General features: G+C 39.7%; 1 protein-coding gene across 11 annotated transcripts in view; it reads left to right on the top strand.

Annotated features, from left to right (window-relative positions):
* LOC116430585 (phosphatase and actin regulator 2) overlaps positions 1-23,942 on the top strand; it is a 333,735-nt gene extending 309,793 nt beyond the window's left edge. For 9 of the 11 annotated variants that reach the window (XM_076372288.1, XM_076372290.1, XM_076372291.1 and 6 more), the window contains 8 exons: positions 657-906; positions 2,377-2,409; positions 5,609-5,754; positions 7,384-7,540; positions 10,211-10,266; positions 10,659-10,762; positions 11,238-11,410; positions 14,155-23,942. In XM_076372288.1, coding sequence (XP_076228403.1) covers positions 657-906; positions 2,377-2,409; positions 5,609-5,754; positions 7,384-7,540; positions 10,211-10,266; positions 10,659-10,762; positions 11,238-11,410; positions 14,155-14,170 — 935 coding nt within the window. In that variant the 3' untranslated portion in view covers positions 14,171-23,942. Of the gene's footprint in view, positions 1-656; positions 907-2,376; positions 2,410-5,608; positions 5,755-7,383; positions 7,541-10,210; positions 10,267-10,658; positions 10,763-11,237; positions 11,411-11,848; positions 11,907-14,154 lie in introns of all 11 variants that reach the window. The other 2 variants (XM_076372286.1, XM_076372287.1) reach the window with 2 other exon arrangements.
* Positions 23,943-24,346: the final 404 nt, after the last annotated feature.

The raw sequence follows: 24,346 nt of genomic DNA on the forward strand, positions 1-24,346 counted from the left end.
TTCCATATGATACAATGTAATAAACTTAGTCAACAGCTCATACACTGAAAATGTTTCCAGTGACCAGCTTAGTTGTCGGTACTCTTATCACTGTCAACCGTGCATTTTTCTACAGTTAACTAAAACTTTCATAAAGCATAGAAGATGTTTTGTACAATAAATAATGATTTAATAGCAATGATTCTGTATTTTCTATGTGACTATAAAAAGAATAAGACTAAAAGCAAAAAAAGGAAGTAAAGAAGTCAAAAGACAACTCCTTACTGCATTCTGGCAGTAATATGTAAAACATATATTATAACACGGTTTTGATATAACGTCACATAAACGAATGAATTCTTGTAAAAAACACTCTAGGTCCAAAACTGAAAAATTCTTTTTTCCTATTCCTACCGTATAGTATACAACTCCAGTGCTCATTCACTTCCTATAACAGCTATCAATAATAGCAATTATAATACTGATAATATCGAAAGATAACATCATTATAACATTCAACGTAATGTTAAGTATTCCTTTAAAACTTTCAAACTTTCTTTCTCCTGAATGTGATGTCATTTACAATCTTTCTTAAAAAGTTTTCAATTAATCCTGTTACAATAGTAGAGTTAACTATTTCATGTATTCAACGATCACATTCTTTGTATCGTTCGCAGAGGACGAAGAGGACTTCGACGTGGAGGAGGAGGACAACATGTTCGTGTTCAGGATGACCCAACCGGATCCCGGCATCGACACGTCGAGGGTCGAACAGATCCCGGCGAAGGAGCCTAAGTTTCACGCGGTGCCCCTGAAGAGCGTGCTAAAGAAGAGGGGCTCGGGCAGCGGGCCCGGCACACCGCAGAACACTCCGACGCAAGAGAACAGGACGTTGACACTCCGCCAGGAACTGCACGCCTCCTTCAAGTTAGTGGAACCACAACCAACTCCTCGAACCTTGGCCCCACAGATTTCCTTCATTATCGAAAGATTCGACGACGATCGTTCGCAGAACAATCCCAATTTGAAATACCCGACGATATCGAACCTTGAATCGTCGATTGAACTCCCCTCTCCTAGAGATCATTAACTTACAACCAATTAGTCGTCGAGTCTTTCCATTCGTCGAACGACAAAGATACGTCGCGAAGATTGCACGTCTTCTTCAAGATCCGAAGACGTTCGAGCAACGAAACAATCGCCATTCTCGATTCGATTCTGTTTCCAATTTAAACGTCCCTCTCTTAGACGGTTTTTTAAATGGCGCCGCGATAAAAAGGGAAGTCCCGGGCGGCAGCCGGCTTTAATTACCGCCGGGAGTTTAATGAAAACGTCTCGAAACGTCTCCGTCCTGAAGAGGCCGACTCGGCTCGTCTGGAACATCGTTCTTCCACCTTCTGGCCACGTCATTTTCTTTCACGCGCGCATGCACCGTGCTCTACCGCATTATCTCTCTCTCATTCTCTTTCTGTCTCGCTTCTATCAAGTTCCGCCGATCATTTTTGTTCACCACGGAACCGAGGCGCAGCGCTTGTTTCGGGATTCTCGTCTCGATGAGCGTCCTTTGTACGACGCAGCCCGCTTCGACGAGCGGATCTCCTTGTTACGAATCGGATTCGAAGGAATACAGGCTGCCCCATCAATATTCTTTTCCTTTTGTCTGGATAGAAGTCAGTGTATTTTATTGAAATGATTTTTAGACGAATTATGCGCACGAGAGAATAAGTGGGATTTATGAATGTGGCTTTTTATGAATAAAAATTGGAGAGGGAGGTGTAAGTAGAATCGCGAATGGTTTATTCGAAAGTGATAACCAGACTGCGGATGTTCACGAATTAATAGCTAACAGAGATTTTCGAGGATGTTTGAAATATGAGATTCAGTTGAATTTTATACAGTTCTATCGTGGTGTTTTCTATTTGTCGCAATTGACAGTGCGGTGGATCAAATTCTGTTCAATTTTGACTCGCTTTTGAGAAATATTCGCATTTTCTTTATAATTTTAATATAGGGAACAGTATTGGGGAAATAGTATCAAGGATATTGATAAAGAGATGGGGTTAGATAAAATATATTTGCTAAATACTGCACAAATAGTCAAACATAAACGAATCAATATTTACATGAGAATGTTAAAAAACATTTATTCGTGAAATACACCGAGACTTTTTGTTACACAAACAGTATGGGGCACCTGGTATCTTCAAGTTTGATTTATAGTTCATTAATAAACACTGCACACGCTCGAACCGAAACAGAGGCGCGAAGACAAGATTTGTCGATCCGGATCGTGTACATCGAAGGGATCGAGAACGATGCTCCACGTAAACCGCGCACATTATCATCGCCATATATCAGTCACGAGTAAAGTGTCGTATTTTTCTTATGCTTAACCAGAAGGCCAGCGTTGAGGCCTAGGATGAGAATATGGTAATTGGGCATTGGTCTAACTAAGCATGCGCGAACCGACACGGTATATATAAACGTATATAAATATACGTGCATACAATAAATATTTGTCTTATATCCACGGCGGTTGATCGCAGAGAACGAGACCACGTTTTCTACTCTTCTCTGTCCTCCTATCCGTTCTTTACCTTATTACCATCACTGCTACACCGATAGTTCAGCGGGCAATCAGCTCCGGACATATTCGAAGTTCCACGAAGAAAAGTTCGAATCACTTCGAGAAACGCTCGAACTCGTAAAAGCTTGCCAGCTCTCGCGAGAAGTTCGAAGTTTCACGGGAATTTGTACCTCATTTGCTACTCTCTTACATTATCTGCTAAAAGCGCGAGAATTGGCCTGTTTCGTTGAAGAAAAAGAAAGAAACTATTCATTTGCGAATATTCAGTGGAATTTGTTCATTTGAACAGAAGTACTTGCTTCTACGAACTGAATATTAATTAATAGTCTTTTAATATTGTAAAATAACACAACAGAATTATATCATTTAAAATTCAATATTAAATTTTGTATAACGTACCAACGCGCGGAACGTTGAAATAAAATAACTCTGTTCCTTAACTTATGCAAGATTTTTCTTCGCATTAGTTGCAAGTATGATAAATATTGTCCTAAAATAATGAATATTTCTTTGGTTTAGATAAAAAAATGCCTCTAATCGAGGGAATTAAGAATATCCTGAATCAAACTTCATTCTTTTATTCGACGATGTAGTACATTTTTAATTGAAACTTTATGCTTAACACGTGTCCAACACTTATCTGATCATTTTATTCAATACAGTAGATACTGTTTAATTAAAAACATAGCAAGTTCTGTCAGGAGATGCATCAATTGTTCGAAAATATTGGATTTGACCGCTGCTCTATCCTCACTCCCTCCAAACCCGTCTCTCCACTTTGTTACTATTTTTTCTCTGTGTGTCAGCGTGACGAGCGCCGTGAGCATGGTAAAGTTGCGCCCTTAAGCATGAGAAAACCGTAGGGAAACCCATTGTATACTGTCGCCTACGCTTCACACGTGCCATTGATCTTTCACGCGCGAGAACCTCGAACCATCGATCGACGAAAACGAGGATTCTCAGGTACACGTTGAGGCGCGACGACGAAACGAGCTTCCGAGGTGAAGCTGGAAGTCTCGAGCCTCTCAGAACCGAAGAACAATCACACTCTCCCGATTTATATCGTTTTTCTCCCGATCGACATACCTTTTTCTTGATCATTTAGCCTGTATTTCGACTAAAGCGGTTTCAACGCTGCGAGATCGTGTTCAAACCGAAACCGAATCGAAACAGCAAAACTTGAAACACTGAAAAACTTATTTTCCATTTGAAATACTTTTGTCCGGAACGCGAGACTGCGAAATACTCGATACTTCCAATGATCCTTCTCTCTTTTTTCTTACACTTGTGCACGAGATGTTTTTGAACATTTTAATTAATGCAACATCGACAAGCCCTTTTGTACATTATTATCGTACTTTTATAATAGTAACGTATTTCGTAAGTGTCTATTATTGTGTCTTGATATTTTACAATTTCTTTTTCAATATCCGCTTATGTGTGTTACCACCCTTAAGTATTTACGTATATATCGTAGAGACAATACGAGGAACGGGAAGTTGATCGAAAGTGTCTCCTACCCTCGATACTTCTCCACCCCTTGAGCCATCGTATTTGTAAAAGAGATTCCAACAGTACAGGGTGTTTCACAATTAAACAAAACTTTAAACATTCCACGCGATACATATATTCATTGCAATCATTCAATGTTCCATTATACTATATTCCATCATGTCATATTCAATAATTATTCTTCAATTTCCTACTCTTTTCTATCTCACAGTTCTCGCTCTTAGAAACGTAACAACAACAATGGTCGCTCGTTTAATTATAAAACACCCGGTACAAAGTTTCCTGTTCGAACCGATTTAGCTAAGAGTACCCTCTCTGTACATTGATTCACCCCCTTGACTGTGTCTTTGAAATCTTGGATCCCGAGGATGGCAACAGTGAAACGTTGGTTTTAATTTCCATACGAAGAAACGGAAATTGGAACAAATAAGGGGAACGGGAACAGTTTTTCTCTCTTTCTCTCTCTCTCTCTGTCCGCGCATTGTCCCAACGATTTCCCGACAAACTGTGAACACGGGGGTGAAACAGAGGAACGAGGAAAAAACGAGTTGAAGAGGATTCGCGTCGCGAAGGGAACAGTTATCTGCGTCGACGTCGTTGATAACCCAATTCGGGACGACGTCGGACTCCGTTTCAGAGCACCGCAAGTTGCTTCTGTTATCTTCATCAACGTCACACCGTGCATTCTCCATTCTGCCCGGCCCCCTACGCCTCACACCCCACCTTTTATTACTGGCGTTGTTTCATCCCCTCCATATGCATCTCGTACTTGAAACGTCGTAGAGTAGAACATTGATTCGTGTAGAGTCGACGGTTGGATCGACCGGGAGAATCGATTCCGAGGGTGAATATCACCCTTGTTACGTCGCAAACGTTGAACTTGCTGTAAATAATGCGTAGGAGAATGTTAATAGGACAATGTAATAATTGAAGAATTTTTATGGAAAACATTGAATTTCAAAACTGAAAAATGTCCTTTTTGTATTTATTATTCTATAGTATACGATTTAATTCACCTTTCTAAGTAATCATTAATGATAGCAGTTATTCGTAATACCGATAGTATCGAAAAATGACGAAATTATATCACGTTGAACGTAATGTTAATTAACTTCCTTCCTCCTACTCGAAAAATTTGATGTTTGGAACTTGCAATCCTTTCGACAAATACTTTTCACTCGAGTTTATGGAAAGTTTAAAGGAATCTCCATATGTAGCTCTGTAAATTTGTAGAAAATGCATTTGAATCATTTTTATTAGAGTGATTCTATACATCGTAGATTTGTCGATCACTTTTACAGTCACGATGAAAAAGTATTAACAATGTACATACTGATTAATAAGTAATACTTGATACTTCATAAACTCAAATTTGTTGAAAGAAAATTCGAAGAACCTTTTTGTGAAAATTCTTATGGCCAAAGAATTTCTCTATGAAAGATGACGGAGTGGTCCTCCGAGTCGATTCTCTCACCGATCCAATTTTACGCGAGGGGACGTACTAACATTTTTCTTCGACGATCATTTCAGTAGTCGACCGGTCAGGTTCGGCCTCGCCCTGCCCTGCACTCTGGAGAACAAAGAGAACGCGAGACCGTATGTCATACGGGAGGATGTTGACGGGGATCCTGGCGATGGACAGGTACTTTATAGGGAAGAGTACGACGACGAGAAAAGTGAGTATTCGATTTTCGTATCTGTATTACCTGGCTTTCTTATCGTCATCGAACGAACTGTAATTCTGTTAAAACTTCCAAACGAAGAAAATAATTCATTTGAATTCAACGATCGCTCACGGAATCTTTAATCCGAACAAGATATCGCCTATAGATGTTTAATAATCGTTCTTCCGGTTCAAATGCATCGATGAACGCAAGAATCATCGAGCAGTCCCTCCGCAATCTCAATTGGAAGGGATCATCGAAGAAACTTTGGCAAATCACCGGCCGATTTGCCAAAGACCTTAGTCCCGGCTTTCGCGGGTACTAATTATAATCGCGCCGCGATACATCGTTCTCCGCGCACACAGACGGCTGATCGCGCAAACATCTCGAAGGTTATATTAATCCTCGAAGATAGCTGGCGCGTAGCTCAGTGTGTTTCTGGCCGTTGTTTTGCCACGGTTTTCCGCGAACCGCGTCTCGATCCGCCATGGGATCAACGATTCGAATTTCCGATCAATAATCTATCTATTCGGTAAAACAACAATAGGTTCCATTATAATTATTTTCGGAGTGGTTGATTCGCCGTGTCCTTTTAATCGAATCGATGAATCCACGATCTCCCTTCAGTGTTTATCTTCCTTCGTTCGAGAGGATTGAGTCTGCGATAAGATACTTTTGAAGTTACCAAGTGTGCTCACGAGAAAGTCGTTAGTTCGCGTGTGGAGGAGAAGTTGGAAAGAGTGAAGATTAAGTGAAAAAAACACAGAGAGATGCCACTATGCTGTCGATCTGGACCGCGTCGACTTTGTCGATCGCCTGCGCCACGATCGAGCCGCGTAAACTCGAGCCGCCATTGCACCGCAGCCTCAGCCGCTCCTCAGTCGGCGACGGTAAATCGCGCTCGAAATAGAATAAAACGTTTCGACGAAAGATTATTGCGTGGCCACCGCATCGATAATAGCCTCTAGTATTCGACCAGTCGATGGTTCGACGCGTATACGTCGCTCCACACCGGTGGCGCGCACAGTTCCGCTGCGATCGAGCGTGGATCCAGGAAAGCATGTCCACCTGCGAGGACGTTTATAATCTTTGTTTGTTACTTCATTTTCACCTTGAAATAAGTCGTTATTCAGTTAATACTGCAACGATAATGTTGCTTTTCGTGAAACTCTTTGGGGCTTGTTCACTTATCGTCTGGACAAGTCCAGATCTGATGGAGAATCGAGGAGTGAAAGATTCTGTGGCTATTGTGATCGATTTGAGATTTTTAAAGGAAAAATGAAATTTAATTTAATTAAACTTATCTAAATGTTTGTGCTATTTGACTCGTAGTGATGATTATAGAAAAATGTGTTTTTTCAATTAAAAAAGTTTTATCAGTTTTAATCAAACGAAAATATGTCATAATTAGTAAAGTGAAATTAATGAGATGAAACTCCCGATTCATCCTCGAGTTTCATCAAAGAACTATTCCCCGTTTAAGAAATTCTGTCTATTTTATTTGTTTAATTCTGACTCTGGATCCCTGGCGAAATAACAGATTACAGATCTGTCAGAAACAGAAAAATTTCTATTCGCACGCGGTTCGTGCAAGGTTGTCGTCGTAATTATGTAGATGGCTGACCATTTTTCAAATTGCAGGCCGGCTGGCAGCAAAGATTGCGCGCAAGGAGTCGCTGTCGCTGAAACTCGCCCTCAGGCCGGACAGGCAGGAGCTCATCAACAGAAACATCCTTCAGCTGCAGACGGACAATGAGAGGCAGGAAACGAAGGAGGCAATTGGTGCCAAGCTCATCAGGTGAAAAGATTCTTCGTCCTTTCTTTGGGTTTCCTTCTTTTCCCCTTCGCGTTGGAAAGACGGAGACCGCGTTTCTTCGATCGAACAAAAGGGATAGGAAGAGTTTTCGAAAGCACTGATTCCTACCAGTGAAAGGTTTCGAAGCTCGTTTCGAAAAGCATTTCCAAAATTCATTCGAGAATTTTCCCAAAACTAGTTGAAAATTAATTACCGATCACACCTTTGAATATAACTCCTTTTCTTTACAACATATTCATTCTTCTCTTTAAAACTTCACGTTTGCCTAACAAAAACAATTCTTCCATATCTTCACTCGCTCAAATTTTCAATCTACCCTCAACTTGTCTAATCTTGCTTCTTCCAACGATATAAACTAAACAATCTGAATAGTTCCAAAGAAAGCAGACATCTCACTTCTGTTCATCGAATTTATTCGTTGCCCCCATTCGTTGTCCACTATTCGAACAGTCTATAATCCTCTTTGTTCCAATCAACATCCATCGTCGGCTAAATAACAAAACATTTGAAGCCTCTCGAAATAGGAACGGGCAAAAAAGAAAGCGAAGGTTTGGTTTATTCTACCCGGAAAAGCGAAACCCATCCCGCGCCGAGAAAGAATGGGAAAAGTGGTTCATGTATTATTGAATCGGGCCGTCCTCAGCCCCGAAATGAAATCGGGGAAAAATGGCGGGTAAAGAGGAAATCGTGGCGGTATTATTCAAACGGTAGCTATTGATCGCGGCCATTGAAACGCGCCGCGTGTATCTCGCGCGGCCCTGAATAGGCGCTGCGCTGCCCATAGAAAACGGAGCCAGTCCGAGCGCTCGAGATATCGATTGCCGGCCGCCGGAATTACCATTTCACGCGGATCGGCTCGACACCGCGGGGCGCAGCGCGATTCCTAAATTTAGGAATCTACCGGGAACACGGGAATTTGTTTCCGCGGTGAAAACGGGGCCCAAGGCATCTGCGAATTCCGACGCGATCGCGAATAGCTGTTTGCGAATCGACATCTTACCCCGAAACGTCCCAGACAACCTGATCTGTCTCGCCTTCGATCGTTTGGTTGTTTAAAAATGACGCATCTTTTATGAGATTTTTTTGTTTTAAATCAATTTTTTATTTTCTACTAGACGTTGAACGTGTGGTTTGAGATGTCTATCTGTCTTTCGTTTTAAAAGTTTCTTAGTTTTGTATACTAATCGATAATGGATGGATATGACCTATCGATTCTTCAGTCTGAACGATTTTTAGTTTTGATCGCCGACGTTTGGAGATGTAATCTACCGATTTTTTGTTGGGAATGATTTTTGGTTTTCCTCTGGTTGCTAAATTATCGTTTGAAATGTAATGAATTTATTCATTTTAAACAGTTTTCAATTTTCTATTGGTCGTTGAACGTATTATTTGAGATGTAGCCTATCGATGTTTCATTTTAGACGACCTTTAGTTTTGTAGTCATCGATAACGCATCGAGATATGACCTATCGATTTTTCATTATAAATAATTTTCAGTTATCCGGTAATTTGTCGAGATATAATTTTACATTTTTGTTATAATTGTTAATTCGTTATAAATAATTTCCAACTTTGTACTGACCGGTAAACGTGTTATTTAAAATGTAATCTATCACTTATTCATTTGAAACAATTTCCAATTTTGCCGATTTGTTTATTTTAAAAAATTTCCTGTGAATTGTTGAATGTATCGAGTTTCATTCTGTCGATTCTGTTTGTTAAATAGATTAAAGTTATTTGAGGTAATACTCTTATAGCGTGTCGATTGTGGTTCCTTTACTGTTATAATTGTACCTTGTGATCGGATTTATTTAGTTTCACGGTCGACCCAAGACGGACGTTTAGTCTATTCGTTGTTTAAATTATTAAAAGGAGATGCACTCATTTTATACCCTGTGATCGGATTTATTTGCTTTGAAGGTCGAACGAAACTCAGGCATATTTTCATCTACCCTCGTAATTTATATCTCGAACTATCTGGTTCTTATCTATGCATTTCCTAGTATTTCCGTACTAATATCTTTCCGAAATCTTCAATCGAAGCGTAACCTACCTGTTCATCGATAAACGAATTCTTCTTACCCGTACACATCTAATCTATTTTCCTTTTCATTTCTTTAAACCGAATTTATCTAATCCCCTGTCTATTAAAATATAATCTAACTTATCGGTTTTCCCAAACTCACATTAATTATTTCCAGACAGACTCGAGTCTAGTCTATCTATATCTCGATGCATCTGGTTTTAATCTATCCACCTCCTTGATGCATTTATTTCTGGTCGATTTACATTTTGATCGATCTAGTTTTGATTTATGCGTAACTAGATTCATCTCGTTAGAATCTTTCCTTCCTTATAAAACAATATTTCCTTGTAAAATACCCTTTCTTTAATCTTTCAAAATATAACTCTAGTTTACTTATTCGTCGATCTGTTCGCGTCTATCGCTATTTATCCGGAAGATATTTGTTCTCGATTGTCCTAACCAATTTCTTCGAAGACTACAATTATTCCCGAGAACAGTTGACCACCGTGAAGCGGCTAGTTTGTTTTCACAAGTATCAGTGAACTTCTTGATCGTTCGAAAACTCTCGAGAAAAGCGGATTAACACTGGTAGACTTGCACTGACTCCTGTGGCATTGTCATTGCAGGCGGCTGAGCATGCGGCCAACCCAAGAGGAACTCGAGGAGCGGAATATCTTGAAAAGTAAGCCCTCAGTCGAATCGGATTCGTTCTCCGCGCGTACCTCTCTCGAAATACAAACTGATTGATCGCTAAATAAAAACTGGGGAAAGGACAAAGGTCACGGTTCACAAATTGAATTGACTTTTAATTGGTTTTCAATTTGTTTCCAATTGGTTCTCTGTAAGTGCAGTATTTTCAATATTTCATTGAAGCGTAACTCACGTGAAACCTCACTGTTGGAATATGGAACACTCATTGAAGCATAACTCGAATTCACCGATGTTCTTTTCAAATTGACTACCCCTTTTATCGAAGATATAAGAAAAGCGAATCAGTCTGGCTTCCGAGAAACGACAATCCCATCGTAGAATGAAAATGAGAACGAGTGAAACGAATCCGCGGCATGTTTTCAGAGCAAAGCCCCGCCGAAGAGAAGAAACAGAAGGAAGAGAAGAAGCGATACCTGCTGCGGAAGCTCAGCTTTCGACCGACTGTCGAAGAACTTAAGGAAAAGAAGGTAATTTCGAGCGACAACAGATTCAGATCTTCGAGTAACCTTTCGTCTTGCAATATACATTAATAAATTGAGCGCAAATTAAACGAATACAATAAAGTTCGTTATGGGATTTTTTAAACAAAATTGCCCACGTTTCACTTTTCAAATTTCTTGGTTCTTAACGCTAGGTTTACAGAACATCTTAATTTAACACATACCGAATTTTATAAATGTTATTTAGTCATTGATTTTGATTCATGTAATTGCATGGATATATAATCCCAACTATTTATCTTTAAATATCTTATTTTCAAGATTTAAATGAACGAACATAAATTTTCCTAGAAACAATAGAATAAACTGTACAATGAATGTTCGTAGATCTAGTGTTTAAAAAAAAGTAACTGGGCTCGTTAGCGTATTCCTCGTCCAGGTGACGTCAACTTGGAACGTGTTTAAAAGATGGAAGATAGAATATTTGTTTCGTTGACGACAGATCATCAGGTTCAACGACTATATCGAAGTCACGCAGGCCCACGACTACGACCGAAGGGCAGACAAACCGTGGACAAGGTTGACCCCCAAGGACAAGGCAGCCATTAGGAAGGAGCTGAACGAGTTCAAGAGTTCGGAGATGGCCGTTCATGAAGACAGCCGACACCTCACCAGGTATGTGTCCCATTTCTCGAAATTCTTATCTCTAAAGTACACGTTGATTCTGATCGAACTGATATTCAATTGACAACAATCTTCAATTAACACCGAAGTCTCCTATCTTCGACAGTTGTCGAAACATTGGGGTTGAATAATATTCTTGAAAACGTGGAAAAAATCTTGCAATAAAGCCAACGACAAACGAAACAGAATTATTAAACGTATTAATTAGTAAGACAATTTCTTTGCCCGTTAACGAAGACGCAATACAATTTTGAAAGGATGTTGATTAACATTCATTAACCCTCTGCGGACGGAGCGCTTCGAAATTCGATTAGTTTGCACAGAAGGGTCGATTTTGTCGAAGAGAGTTCGTTTGAATTACTTTTCTTTTTTTTTCGTAAATAATATCGATACGATCTGTGACTTTATCGAATAAATTCCATGTTACAGTTTTCTATGAATCGGTGTCATTCGAACACCGATGCGAAGACATGGTTACCGTCTGCAGGTATCGCAATGACAACTAGATGCCAGTCTTCACGGCAGAATTTTTCGATTAGAAGAACGTTTCTTCTTTCTCGTTCGTCCTTCCTTTTTTTTTTTTGCTTTCCTCTGCCGAGTTACACGTAATTTTACGTCGAACCATCTAATCCACCCACCCCCTATCTCCACCCACCGGAAGTAGACGATAGACACCACGAAAGTAGCCGATTAGCTGGCTCACCGGTGCACAGACTTTAAATGTAACGTAAATCTTATATTGGTTTGCGATCGTTTTCTTCTTTCTAACGTACCTACAAAATATTCATTGTACATACCTCCCTTTCTTATGTCCAAAACTGTTGAACTCTGAACTATTCTTCTACACCATTCTTTTGAAGATTCGTGCACGAAACGGTATGTGGAAATGCACACTGTTACGAAATGTTAAAGAGAAGAATGGAACAAGTTGGCGTGAACGTGTGTTCCATTAGATATAAGAGTAAATTTTCTTTTTGATAACGAAGTCAATCAAAATATACGTTTCTCTGTTCCGATAGTTTTTAATCCTGAACATTCTTCAATTAATTTGGTGGTTTCTTTGTGGATTTGCAGCTTCTACATTCCTTTCTCTTTCTATTCTTCTCTTTCTATTATTCTATTCTTCTTCTTCTATTTTTCTCTATATATTTGTATCTTTTCTTCTATATTTTTTCTTACCTCTTTGTACGTTTTACTCCACTCTTTACCTGTTTTGTACACTCTGACGAATTATATCTCGTAAATTTCCCTACTCCCGGGACAGTGTTCTTCTTTTTCTTTTTTTATTACAACGAATCGTTGAAAGAATCAAACGGGAACAGTGTCGATGAAAGTGTCTGTGAACCGTCCCCAAAGGGTTAAATCTGTTCCGCTCGATGAATGTCACACGTCCCACGAAGACTAGCTAATCTGTTCACCCATGCACCCTCAACCCTCGATCGTCGAATGCTCAGGCAGCGTATTAGGATCAGCGACCGCTGTGGCCATTTTAACCCGCCCGCAAATTACACCGGTGATAATTTAATTACAACTGCTCGGTGGTTCCTTAATGTAACTTTATACGTCCATTGATATACAAACTGTTATTACTAAACTATTATCATTAGAGTTCATATAAAAATTCCAATCTTTGGAACTTAGAATTAGGAAAAAGTGAGATGTAATCTGTGAGAAGATTTTTTGAATTCTAAATCAATTCAATGTTTGACCTCTTCGTGTAAGATATATGAAATTATTATATTATATTATTACTAGACTATTATCGTTCAAATTTGTATAATAATTTTAATGTTTGGAAATCAGAATTAGAAAACCTGAGATGTTATTTGTCAAAAGATTTTTAAAATTCCGATGAATTCAGTAGCTGGCCTCTTTGTATTAAACATTTGTAATTATATATAAAACTCACGATAAAATAATTATTTGCAAAATGTATTGCTGCTGGAAGGAAATATAACGCACATATTTCATTCAAAACATTTCTGTGCGACAGTAATGAAAGTGTACTTCATCGCAATCAACAAGGAAAATTGCACACATTTTTACGGAAAATAGTATAATACAAAAATCTGTATTTCCAAGGGATGCCTCATATTTCGCAGCTACGTATATTTGCTTCCAGTCCTGCGGTACAAACGTTTTTACTTCCACCTGCATCCGTATTAATCAAATGAAATTTCATACAAAACATTTGTTCGTTTACCATATCTGACAAAAAACATTTGATTAAACAGAACAAGTTACCAAGCCACAGAAATTAAACAAACGCAACAGTATCCAAAATATTAATATCAAAAGGACTTTTTAAATATAATTCCCATGTTCAGCTGAACAGTACGTTACTTCATATTCTATAAAACAGTAATATTATTATTTCTACCAGCCCAATAAAATTCGTAGCATCATTAAATTATTCTGGAAAAAGAATAAGAAAACAAACTAAAAAGCTCGAATAATTCTCAAAAAGAAAATAAAGCAAAAACACAAACCACTCTCAGAGAGAAAAAAGAAAACCTCGAACTACAATCGAAAAGAAAACAAAGCAAAACTCAGAGTACTCCAGAAATTAAATAAATTCTGACAATCATTCCGCAAAAGTTCCAAACTATCAAACGAAAATCACGCATAATCCTTAACCGGGTAAAAATGATCGAGCGATCGCTGACCGAGGGTTAACCAAAACCAACCCCCGCTGCGGACGGGACCACTAATATCCGTTGATTCGTCGGTTCCAGGTTCCATAGGCCATGACAATCGCAATGTGTTGAGGTGCTACAGTGTGGTGCGGGTATAGGTGAAGGTGCAGTGTGTTGGCCTCGCGTCGAGGCCGGATAAAAAGAGAAAGAAAGGAAATAAATTAAAAATTTGCAATCGGGTATCACGTGGCTTCCGGGGGATGACATACGCCTGCTGAGGAACGGCGCGCGGTACATACTCGGACCGACATTCACGGTGGCTTTTTTCCTTTACTTTTCGTTCGTCCTCTTTTCTTTCTTTCTTTTCCGCCTTCTTCTCACGTCGCTGTCATCGACGCCGTCGTCGTCGCCATCGTTTCACCGTTTAACACACATGCCGATTCACCGTCGCGCGGCCGTCATCCGACCCTCTTAATACCACGCCGACGACGAACGTCGCGCTTCAAGATTGTGATAAGGGTGAACCCGCGCCGGATTGGATCGCGTCCCACGGGTCACCCGACGATTTCGCCACCGCGGATGCTCGTTCGTTCGCGCGTGCACGTCGCTCACCGCCGACACTCTAGGATATTTTCTAAGCCGTTGCATTTCCCCGATGCAAGAGGCGTCGCGAGGCGACCGGGCGAAAAACGCTGACCGCTGCGTCGCGGCGTTTCATTCCCGCCTCTCGCGCCGCTCGATAGCGAATCTTTCCAAAGGGGTAGGTAATTGTCCGGAGAACACGGGCTCACCAAATTGTCTGGGAATAATCGAGCGGAGATTCTTCGGAGGAGTTTGCTGGGAATTCGGAACGAGGGACGAGGATTTCGGGATTCGTCCGATGAACTCGAATATTTGTGTGACTACTTCCTACTTTGGAATTAATTTATTGACTCACCGGGCGAATCGGTGGACTGGTCGTTCTTAAATTTGTTTCGGCAATTCTCTCGGTTCAATTGTAAATTGTTGTGTATTTTATGCTTTGAGATAACTATTATGTGAATAGTTTATTGAGGCAACGTTCCGACCTCCCAAACGGGAGATCATCTGAACTCGTTTCTCAGTGTTGTTGCATTTACTCGGCGCGAGTGTTGCGAGCAGATTGGAGGAACTGAGAGTTGCGTCGCGATTTTCATTTTCATCATGGCATTGGTAATCGCGAGATATTGAAGTGCTTGATGAATTACCCCGAAAATATGGGGTTGTTTAACCTTTCGCCTTAGGATTTCTTTCTATTCGGACTCGCAGTTACTTTGTTATGAATTATTCTCTATGATAAAGAAACTGTATGCTGACAAAATAAATTTACTATAAAGATTAGATTTCCACAGACATGAAACAGTTTTTCCAATTAATTAATGTAAGCATAATAATAATCGTATTAACGGAATTTAATGTAAAATCATTATCACGAGTCTACACTTCAAGGCAAGGGGTTGAACAGTAGCAAAATGATCCCGTTTGATCGTCAAATCGAAAGTTTAAAATCGCAAACAATTCTCAGAGCGACTCGCAGATCGTTAGGGTCTGATTCCACGGGTCACGACTGAAAGAATCAAAAAAACCAAGAAAGAAAAGATAGGGAAGTAGAAGAAAAGATTTGGACTCCGTTCGGTGCGTTCTGCTCACTCTTGTTAAAATTAAGAACGAAAGTAGCTTGTTGCGCGTCTTCACCCGAAAATATCTTCGCGCGGGGTGGACGTTAGTTAGATCGATAGTGGCATTAGATCGAGAAAAGACGAGAATCACGAGCAATCCCGGGCGCGTGACGTGCGCGCGCGCACGCCTGCGAACGAGCCTTTCCCTAGATGTAAAGATAAGAAAAAAAAAAGAAAGAAAAAACAACACCGTCTCGTTTTCGCCATCGAAGCTAGCTCATCATCAGTATCATCCGGCATCATCGTGTGTACAAGTCAAACGATTATCGCGAACTTTTAACCCTTTACCGTTCGTGTGACACGTCTTGTGAATAAATTATCTCGCGAAATACTCAGAGAGGGACAGAGAGAGCGAGCCGAGGGTAGCAGGTATTAAAATTCACACGGGGCACGCACGGCGTTGTTAAGGGTTGCCTAAAAAGTAGTACCAGTCGTGGTTCCTAATTTCATTTCAAATGAATTCCTTTGCTTCTCCTCGACGAGTGAAAACAGTGACGGTTGAGAATATTATTGATGAATCATCGAATGTTTTTATATGTTGACGTTTCGACGAATACCTCGTTTCAATAATTTATTAAAAATAAAAGATACATGAGATTTGCGCGATAAGCAAACGCTTCCTCGTGATTTTTCGCCTAGCGTGTCCTTTCTTTTGAAGAATCAACCGACGCAGTTCGGTGAACGCGTTAACGCGTTACGTACGCGATTTGTTCACGATGACCGGAAGCTGACTGGGGTGCACCGCGCGCGGATCCAATGACAATCTTGTTCGATTCGACAAGAATATATACGGTATTAGTTTGTTTTTTCCTTTACTGCCAGGTGATCGCTCTGTATACCGCTCTTTCTCTCCCTCTCGCTCTCTCGTTTGCGGAGCTGCCTTGTGGAGCGGACGCTCACCGACTATTGTAAAAAGAAGGAGAAAAAAAGGAAACGGAAGCGAGTGAAATTTAACGAGAAATAGACGCTCGATTGACCGGCGAACGATGAAAGTGACGAGGTGAAAAACGCGACCTCGTCGTCTAGTTGCACGCAACTTTGTACAGGAGTATACATAGCGCGTACGTTTAGTGATCATCATTATTATTATTATTATTAATTATTATTATTATTGATTATTATTATATTATTATTATTATTATTATTATTATTATTATTATTATTATTATTATTATTACATTATTATTGTTATCATGAATCCATGGCGGCGGTATGCGACCCTTGTTCGCTTCGGGGAGGAGTCATCGAACGATCATCCGATAATTAATCCAATCAATGAAGAATCATTTACAAGAGGCAGTTAGATAAATGCAATTTGAGGAAAGAGATTGTTTTTGGTTGTTACGTAACGGTGATTTTCTTAAATAAGGTACTATTAGCTTCGAACACATTCTTTTTACCTGTTTCATTTTGAATTATATTATCGTGTAAAGTTTCTTGTTCTCAGAAAGAATTCGTTTAATTAATGTTCTCGTTTGAAATACTTGTGCAATACTTTTTGGTGATTTTTAACAATTAACGACTAACGTTTTCGAGTAAAAATTAATTATAAAAATGAAGAAACCTCGATACGACGATCTTGACGGATTTCAATTTCTAAAGTGTATAAAGAGAAATTTCGTAACATGCCTCGATACTTTCTGTTTTGGTCGCCAGATCATTGATCGCGGAGATTTCGCGTGGAAATAACAAAAATGTAGAGGGAAAATTTCTTCGCTGACCTCTTCCGTTTCGAGCGGAACCAAAAGAAAAGCGAGAAATATTACTGGGAACCGAAACAGAGACGAGTTTTCTATCGGGAAACCTGAAAGCAGCCGGTTTCCTTAAAGAAAACTCCTTCGGTTCTCCTTCTAAATAGTGTCTAGTTTTAACGATCGTCCAATGCTGCGAGAGAATCGGTACGGTCGATCTCCCTCGCAACTCGCCGGCGAACTCAGCTGTTCGATATCTAAAAGCCAACCAGAAAAGAAGAAACATACACTTAAGATTCCTCGGTAGACCGTGGATCTTTGTACAAGCACGGATTTCTGTACATTAACTTATAAGAACAAAACGAACATCCATTTATTCGATTAACAGTTTCATCTGTAAATAAAAAATTCTTCTCAATGAACAGCGTTTTTTGTGCATTTATCACGCATGTAGTGACACACGCCCATTGTTCACCTGTTTTCAGAATATAGGAACTTTACAGAAAAATTGTTACACAATTCTTAATTATTTGTCCTCCTTACTTATATTTTTACTATTATTTTCTAGTACATGTCTTTTTTTAATACAAAACTCAGCTGTGTTATGTATAATCGACAGAGAAACATTAGATTGTCGCGAATGTGTGTGTCACTGTATGGATTTATAAAATATATTGAAACAAAATCTGCAACAAAAACGCAATAAAATCTGAACCCTTATAGAATGGATTTCTTTTAAAAACACGCACAGTGAATAGGGGATATATTGTCACGGTAATCCTTTATATCGAATGCACACATTCCAATAAGTCTCGGCATCGTTGAAAAGAGAAATAAGTATTGCAAAAATACGAGACTGTAAATTAACGGTTCTCTTTAGAAGCAACGATCCTATCAGCTTTTGTGAAATCTTTACGGCGTGCTGTTACGTCAGTCCTGGAAAAATGAGAGCAATAAACTTCTTTCTGACATTCGTTCTCGTAAATCACCCCTTGAGAAAACTGTGACATTTCACAAGGATCTGCGGTCTGCCCGTTAAACGTTATTAAACTTTTTACTCCGCCGAGTTCTAGGCAGCAATTGTGTACACTGTAAATACAGAAAGCCCGTGTTAAACTTTATTCGTCAGTTTGGTCGGTGGTGCCGAAGCAGGCAGGCAGTCGACGACCTTCGAGCGGAGAGGCGCGAATAATTACGGAAGTGCTTCACACTTGGACTGCGAGACTACATTTCGAATTTCCACATTTTTCCGTTCGAATTTAACGAAACGAACATTTCAGTAATATTCATCGAATATTATTATACAGTCGAATTTCTACATTTTTGCGTTCGATTCGAACGAAACGAACGTTTCAATAATATTCAGTGAACAAAGATTCGTATTCTTCGGTGAAATAAACATTTCTTGTAAATTATTATTCTCTTCACTAATGAATACGATAAGTGAAGAATTAAGTAACAATAAGTTTTAATTGTTTTTGTAACTCCGAAACTTTTGGGAATATTTGTATTCCACAGATGTGTAAAGTTGCGCAATCCAGTGGTGGTAGAGGGTTGAAGCGTCTCTCTCGTTCCATTGGTCGAGCGCCGTGGCTACCGTGTAGTCGAACGAACTTGTAATCCATTTTCTCCGGGACTGTGTGCTCTGTGCGCTGTGTGAGAGTGCGAGTGTGACGCGAGTGTTGTTCTCTTCTTTTTTCTGGGGAAGAAAAATTGCGTGAGAGCGGTGGATCGAAGAAGAAATATTTTAAGGGTGGCGAAGATGAAATAGAGCGCGAAACGAAAAGAGAGAGGGAGAGCAAGAGAAACGGAATGATAAAAAACGGTTTCCCTTTTCCATCGTTTTTCCGTTTATCACTTTATACAGGGTGACTTGTCCAATCCTATCATCTTAAATTACTTTGTAAATTTGTACGATATCAAGGGTACTTGCGATGCAATAATTAGTATTCTTTCATGTTGATACTTTATCGGGTACGAAAGTGCTTAGTACGTATCAAATGTTATACTCAAAATTTACATTTAAACAATTCAAGCTACCGTACATGCTCTGGTAAAAAAGTCAAATAATAAAAAGAAACTAATTACTAAATTGTACACTTCCCTCGATACCGTACAATTTTGGTCTACAACGTTTCTCCATGAAACAACTGAAAAGTTTCTAGTAATCGAATTTAATATGGTAAAGCTGGACGACTCACCCCGTATGTCGAGTCGCCATTTTTAGTCTCGCGGTTTATCGCGACACGTGCGCGATTCGAAAATGGGGGAACTTGAAACCGAATGAGGAAACGGAATATTTCTGGAGGCCAGGCGTAATTTATAGGACACTGAAATCGCGATCCACGCTACACGCTACACGATATTACGCATGGCGGAACGAAGGGTTGCTTATAAATATTGAACTCTAGGTAACAAGAAGATTAAGAAATAAAAAAAAAAATACTGGCGCCCAAACGCAAGAGTAAAAGGAAGAAACAAACGACACATCGTATATATATAATATTATACATATATACATAGATACGTGTATATATACACATACACACATTGTATGTGTGTATGTATATGTATATGTATATTATTATTATTATTATATCGAGGCATACAAGCAGTATGTGCGTTTTCCAGCGCAGATAGTTGGTATTTTGTGTACAAATTGAAGAAGACGAGTGGAGGAGGTGGAGACACGCGAACCAGAGAACCATTTGTTGGATTTTTTCGACGCGCCGAGCACAGCCCGCATTATCTGATCGCGTGCGACTCGGGCTCGATGAAATTACTGGCAGCACTGATACGTGCACGCGCTCGCGTTCTTCGAACAAATCGAAATTTCTGTTGTTGAGATGTTATCACGACGAAAACTGTGAATTGTGTTCAGTGAAAAAAGAATTTGATAGAATTGAATGCAACATTTATTTTCTACTGGGATGATTGATCAAAGAAATGAAAGTTTATGTTAGTTCAGTGTTTCCAAGTCAGTCTACGAAGATTTAGGAAAAAGATTTAATTTGTTGCTAGGTCTAATTGAATGATTTTAATTTGACGCAATTTCGATTCGCTCGGAGTTTGAACCGTTTCGCGTCGTGCTGGCTCGATGGACGTTACGTGAAGTTTCATGTCGGACAGATTTTCCGATTATCGTCGGAAGTGTTATAATTATACTGTTTATGTTTCCAATTTGATTTTATATTACAAAGATTCAAATTGAACTGAAATTTGAGGATTTTAAACCGGGTACGATGTAACTTCTTTTATTAAAGGTATTGTACCTTTGAAGGGTAGCATCAAGATTGATGCTCATTAACATTTTAAATAAAGTTTTTATTTCAGTTGACATCTTTTTAAAGTAACGGTAATAAAAGGTTCCATACTATCTTGTGTAATAAAAGTTTAACGTCTGAGATAAAGTTTTCACTGATTAAAATAAGAACTTTATTAGGACCTTCCAAAATTGTTATTCCTGTTTCATGTAACATTCATTTTTAAAACATCCAGGATTTAATTATGGTAAAACAGTGTCCGATCGTGGTAAAATATTAGCGAACGTTTATCGATTCCGTGAGCCTGGCGACGTCCAACGCGTTCTGTCACGTGGCGAGAAATGCATCAGGGTTCGAAGGAAAACTTGTATTTCTGCCAATTTCGAAAGGAAAGCCGGAAATTCGAGCGTTCGCGAGTGAATATATGATGAATTGTCTTGCGCACAGGGTTTGACGAATCGTGGAGTTGGTTATACAGGGAAACGAAATTGCGAAGGGAACGTTGGTGTCAGCGCCGCTCCAGTGATTTCAATGCCCGGCGAGGGCGCGTCGTCGGATTCGCAGCGTTTAACTGGAAATTAACTCGCAAGGAAACTTATTTAGCCAATTTTATTATTTATTCCGCTCCGTTTTCTATATTGACGTTTTGTATATCGATGCAATGGAAATTCATTAGTAATTTAAATAAACGAAGAAACGTATCCGGATTAATTAACCAAATGTAATCCATCTGACACGTTCTCTTTCTTTCAAATTTATTGTCGTTTGTCAAAATTGATTTTCTTGTGCGACAATTTACAATCGACCTTGTATCCAATATTGTATCGTTGTTGATAAATGTTATAGTATCATTTTTATTTCTCTGTTGATTCAGGACGGGTCACACAATTATTATCGAAAAGTAAAGTGGAATTATTAATCCCTTGCCTTGTAATGGCTTCTAAAATTAAAGAGACTTTAAAATTAAATTCTAAATTAAATGATTTAGTTTACATTGACCGATGATAAGTATCATTTCACGATTATTAAACGTACATCTACCTTGAACATAAAATTTCTTTTCCTATTGTACATTGATTATGAAACAGTTACGAGGCAAGGGGGTAATTCAGTACTAACCTTGATGAATTTTAATGTACTCTTGGGAGATTCACGTAACTAGAACGAACATTTACGCAAATAGAGAATTTTTATACAGTAATTTGAAAAGAACCCAAACGAAAACCGCTTCCTCAGTTGTAGAAAGTTTCGCGGTGGAACGTAAAGGAGGACTCTGTATCAAATATTTGTATATGTTTACAAAGTACGAATCTAAACGAACAAGTTCACGAGATTCATAGTACATTTACCGGCGGGGGAATTAATAAGTCGCGTATTAACGAATACTCCGCGGAACGCGCGGACCCAAGCGGCATGTATCCAAGCAAACAAAAAAGTCAGTCTGTAAAAAGAAAATTGTCGCTGGCCGTGCGGACGGACGATTCTACTTGTATCATAATAATCTTACGATAGCGCTATTATAAACAATAACGACAGTAACAAACAATAAGGTAAAAAAACACGTAATTTAAGGGATGAGAGTCATGAAAGAGAGAGAGCGAGAGAGAGAGAGAGAGAGAGAGAGAATGCTAGCGAAAGAGCGAAAGGGAGAGAGAGAAAGAGCGAGCGAGAGGATGTGTACGATGAATAAAACGCGAGAAACTCGCGAGTTAGTGATCTATTTGTCACTAAAAACGGCTGGTCGAGATTTTCGGCGGTCGGTCTCGCGATTTTTCAGACTCGACGCGCGTTCTTTACAAAGGTGCCAACGGTTCCTCGAAGTATCTTCAATCCTTCCGATGAAAGCTAAGTACGAATGAAAGAAATCGAAGGGAAACGCGACAGGAAACAGGAAAAATCTCGCGAGACCGACGACCGCGGCCAGCCCGACCGATTTTTACCAAAACAGCCCCGCGGACTGCGGGGCGGACACAGTGAAAAATTAGACGTAAATAAATAAAAACGAAAATTTCGTTCTGTTTTGTAAACGAAATCGAAGCAGGCCCGGGCCCGGCGAAAAACCCGACATGCTCGCTCGCTGGCTCGCCGAGCGCGGCCCGGGAACGGATAAAATGGCGAATTTAGGGGACGCGCACGCGTTTTCGCGGACGATCGCTGGCATCGAACGTGTTTCTTTGATCGTTTCTCGTATTTCACCCCGGATCACGGTTCTTGTATTTATCTAGCTGACTCTGTTGTGTATATTTCTCGAGGAAACACGTTTTTTAGCGTCCGATTTCGTGGCCATATGTTGCTCGCCGGGGATAACGCCGCGGCCGCGATCGACGAGCCTCGAGGCCCGACGAGACACCGTATTTATTGTATCACTTCGTTAGGGGATGTTCGCGCGGATTCGATTTAACGTTGACAATTTTCGTTTCGCTTTCACGAAGTGACATTCGAAGAAACTCTTCGTCGTTGATTGGTTCCGTAGGGGCGGGCGGGGGTGGGTGGGATCGAGCAGCGATCGATCGCGGACGCGTCGCTCGGTTACGTGAACTCGGAGGTGTATGCGTTGTATTATATTATCGAGAGATCGAGGAACCCTCTTTAAGTGTAAGAATGATAATGTATATATATATAATTATTATTATTATACCACGAGATGAAAATAAAAACTTTCGATTAATTCGCGCGAGCGGCCGGCTGGCAAGCTCAACCCTCGCGCGCGAGCGACGGTGATTTCGAAAATTGCGAGAAAAGAGAAAGGGGGGAATCAGGGAGACGCGCGCGGGATTCGAACGGAAGGGAGCGAGGTTACGGGGAGGAAATCCGCGGGTAAAACGGCGCGGATCGCGTTCGGGGTTTGTCGAGGGTGATACCGAGAGAGAGAAACGGAGTGAGAACGTGAGTGAGAGAGAGGGGGAGAGAGAGAGAGAGAGAGAGAGAGAGAGAGAGAGAGAGAGAGAGAGAGAGAGAGAGAGAGAGAGAGAGAGAGAGAGAGAAAGAGAGTGTGTGTGATAGAAAGGAAGAAAGATAGAAAGGAGAGAAAGATGGTGAGACAAAAAATCGAAAAATACGCTGCGTTTATTCGATCCACAGATCCGTTCTGTTTTTCTTTTCTCCTATTTTTCTTTTTTGTTGTTAGTTTGTACGCACTACGATTTACCGCAATTTATTGTATTATCGATGAAATACTGTAACAAAAATACTGTTAACTATTCTTAAAGAAATTAAAACTTTTGTAAACTGAGAAACCACTGTTGTCGTTTATGAACGTTCCTTTACCTGTTGGTCCTTGACGTGACTGCTAGGTGATTCGGTTTTCCCACAGATTGTTAGGGTGTATGAGGAATTCTTAGATATTAACACATTTGCTTACATTAGCGCTTATTTCGGTGACGGTCTGTTCAATTATAATATTTTCTTTAATCCAATAAATCTTCTAAACAAAATATTAGAAAAACGGAACTGAAACGAGTCGTTGTATTCCTAAATATAATGTCGTAGTTTACAATTTCTAATAACAATATCTATAAGATTAACTTCATTGTCTTTATGTAAAGTATAGAAAAACATAAAAAGTCGTTCTATGATAGAATTTTCACCGTAACCTTAGTTGAATATGAAAAGGGAAAACGATCAACAGAACACGAAACTA

This window comes from Nomia melanderi, chromosome 11 (assembly GCF_051020985.1).
Source record: "Nomia melanderi isolate GNS246 chromosome 11, iyNomMela1, whole genome shotgun sequence".
In the NCBI taxonomy this organism is placed as follows: Eukaryota; Metazoa; Arthropoda; class Insecta; order Hymenoptera; family Halictidae; genus Nomia; species Nomia melanderi.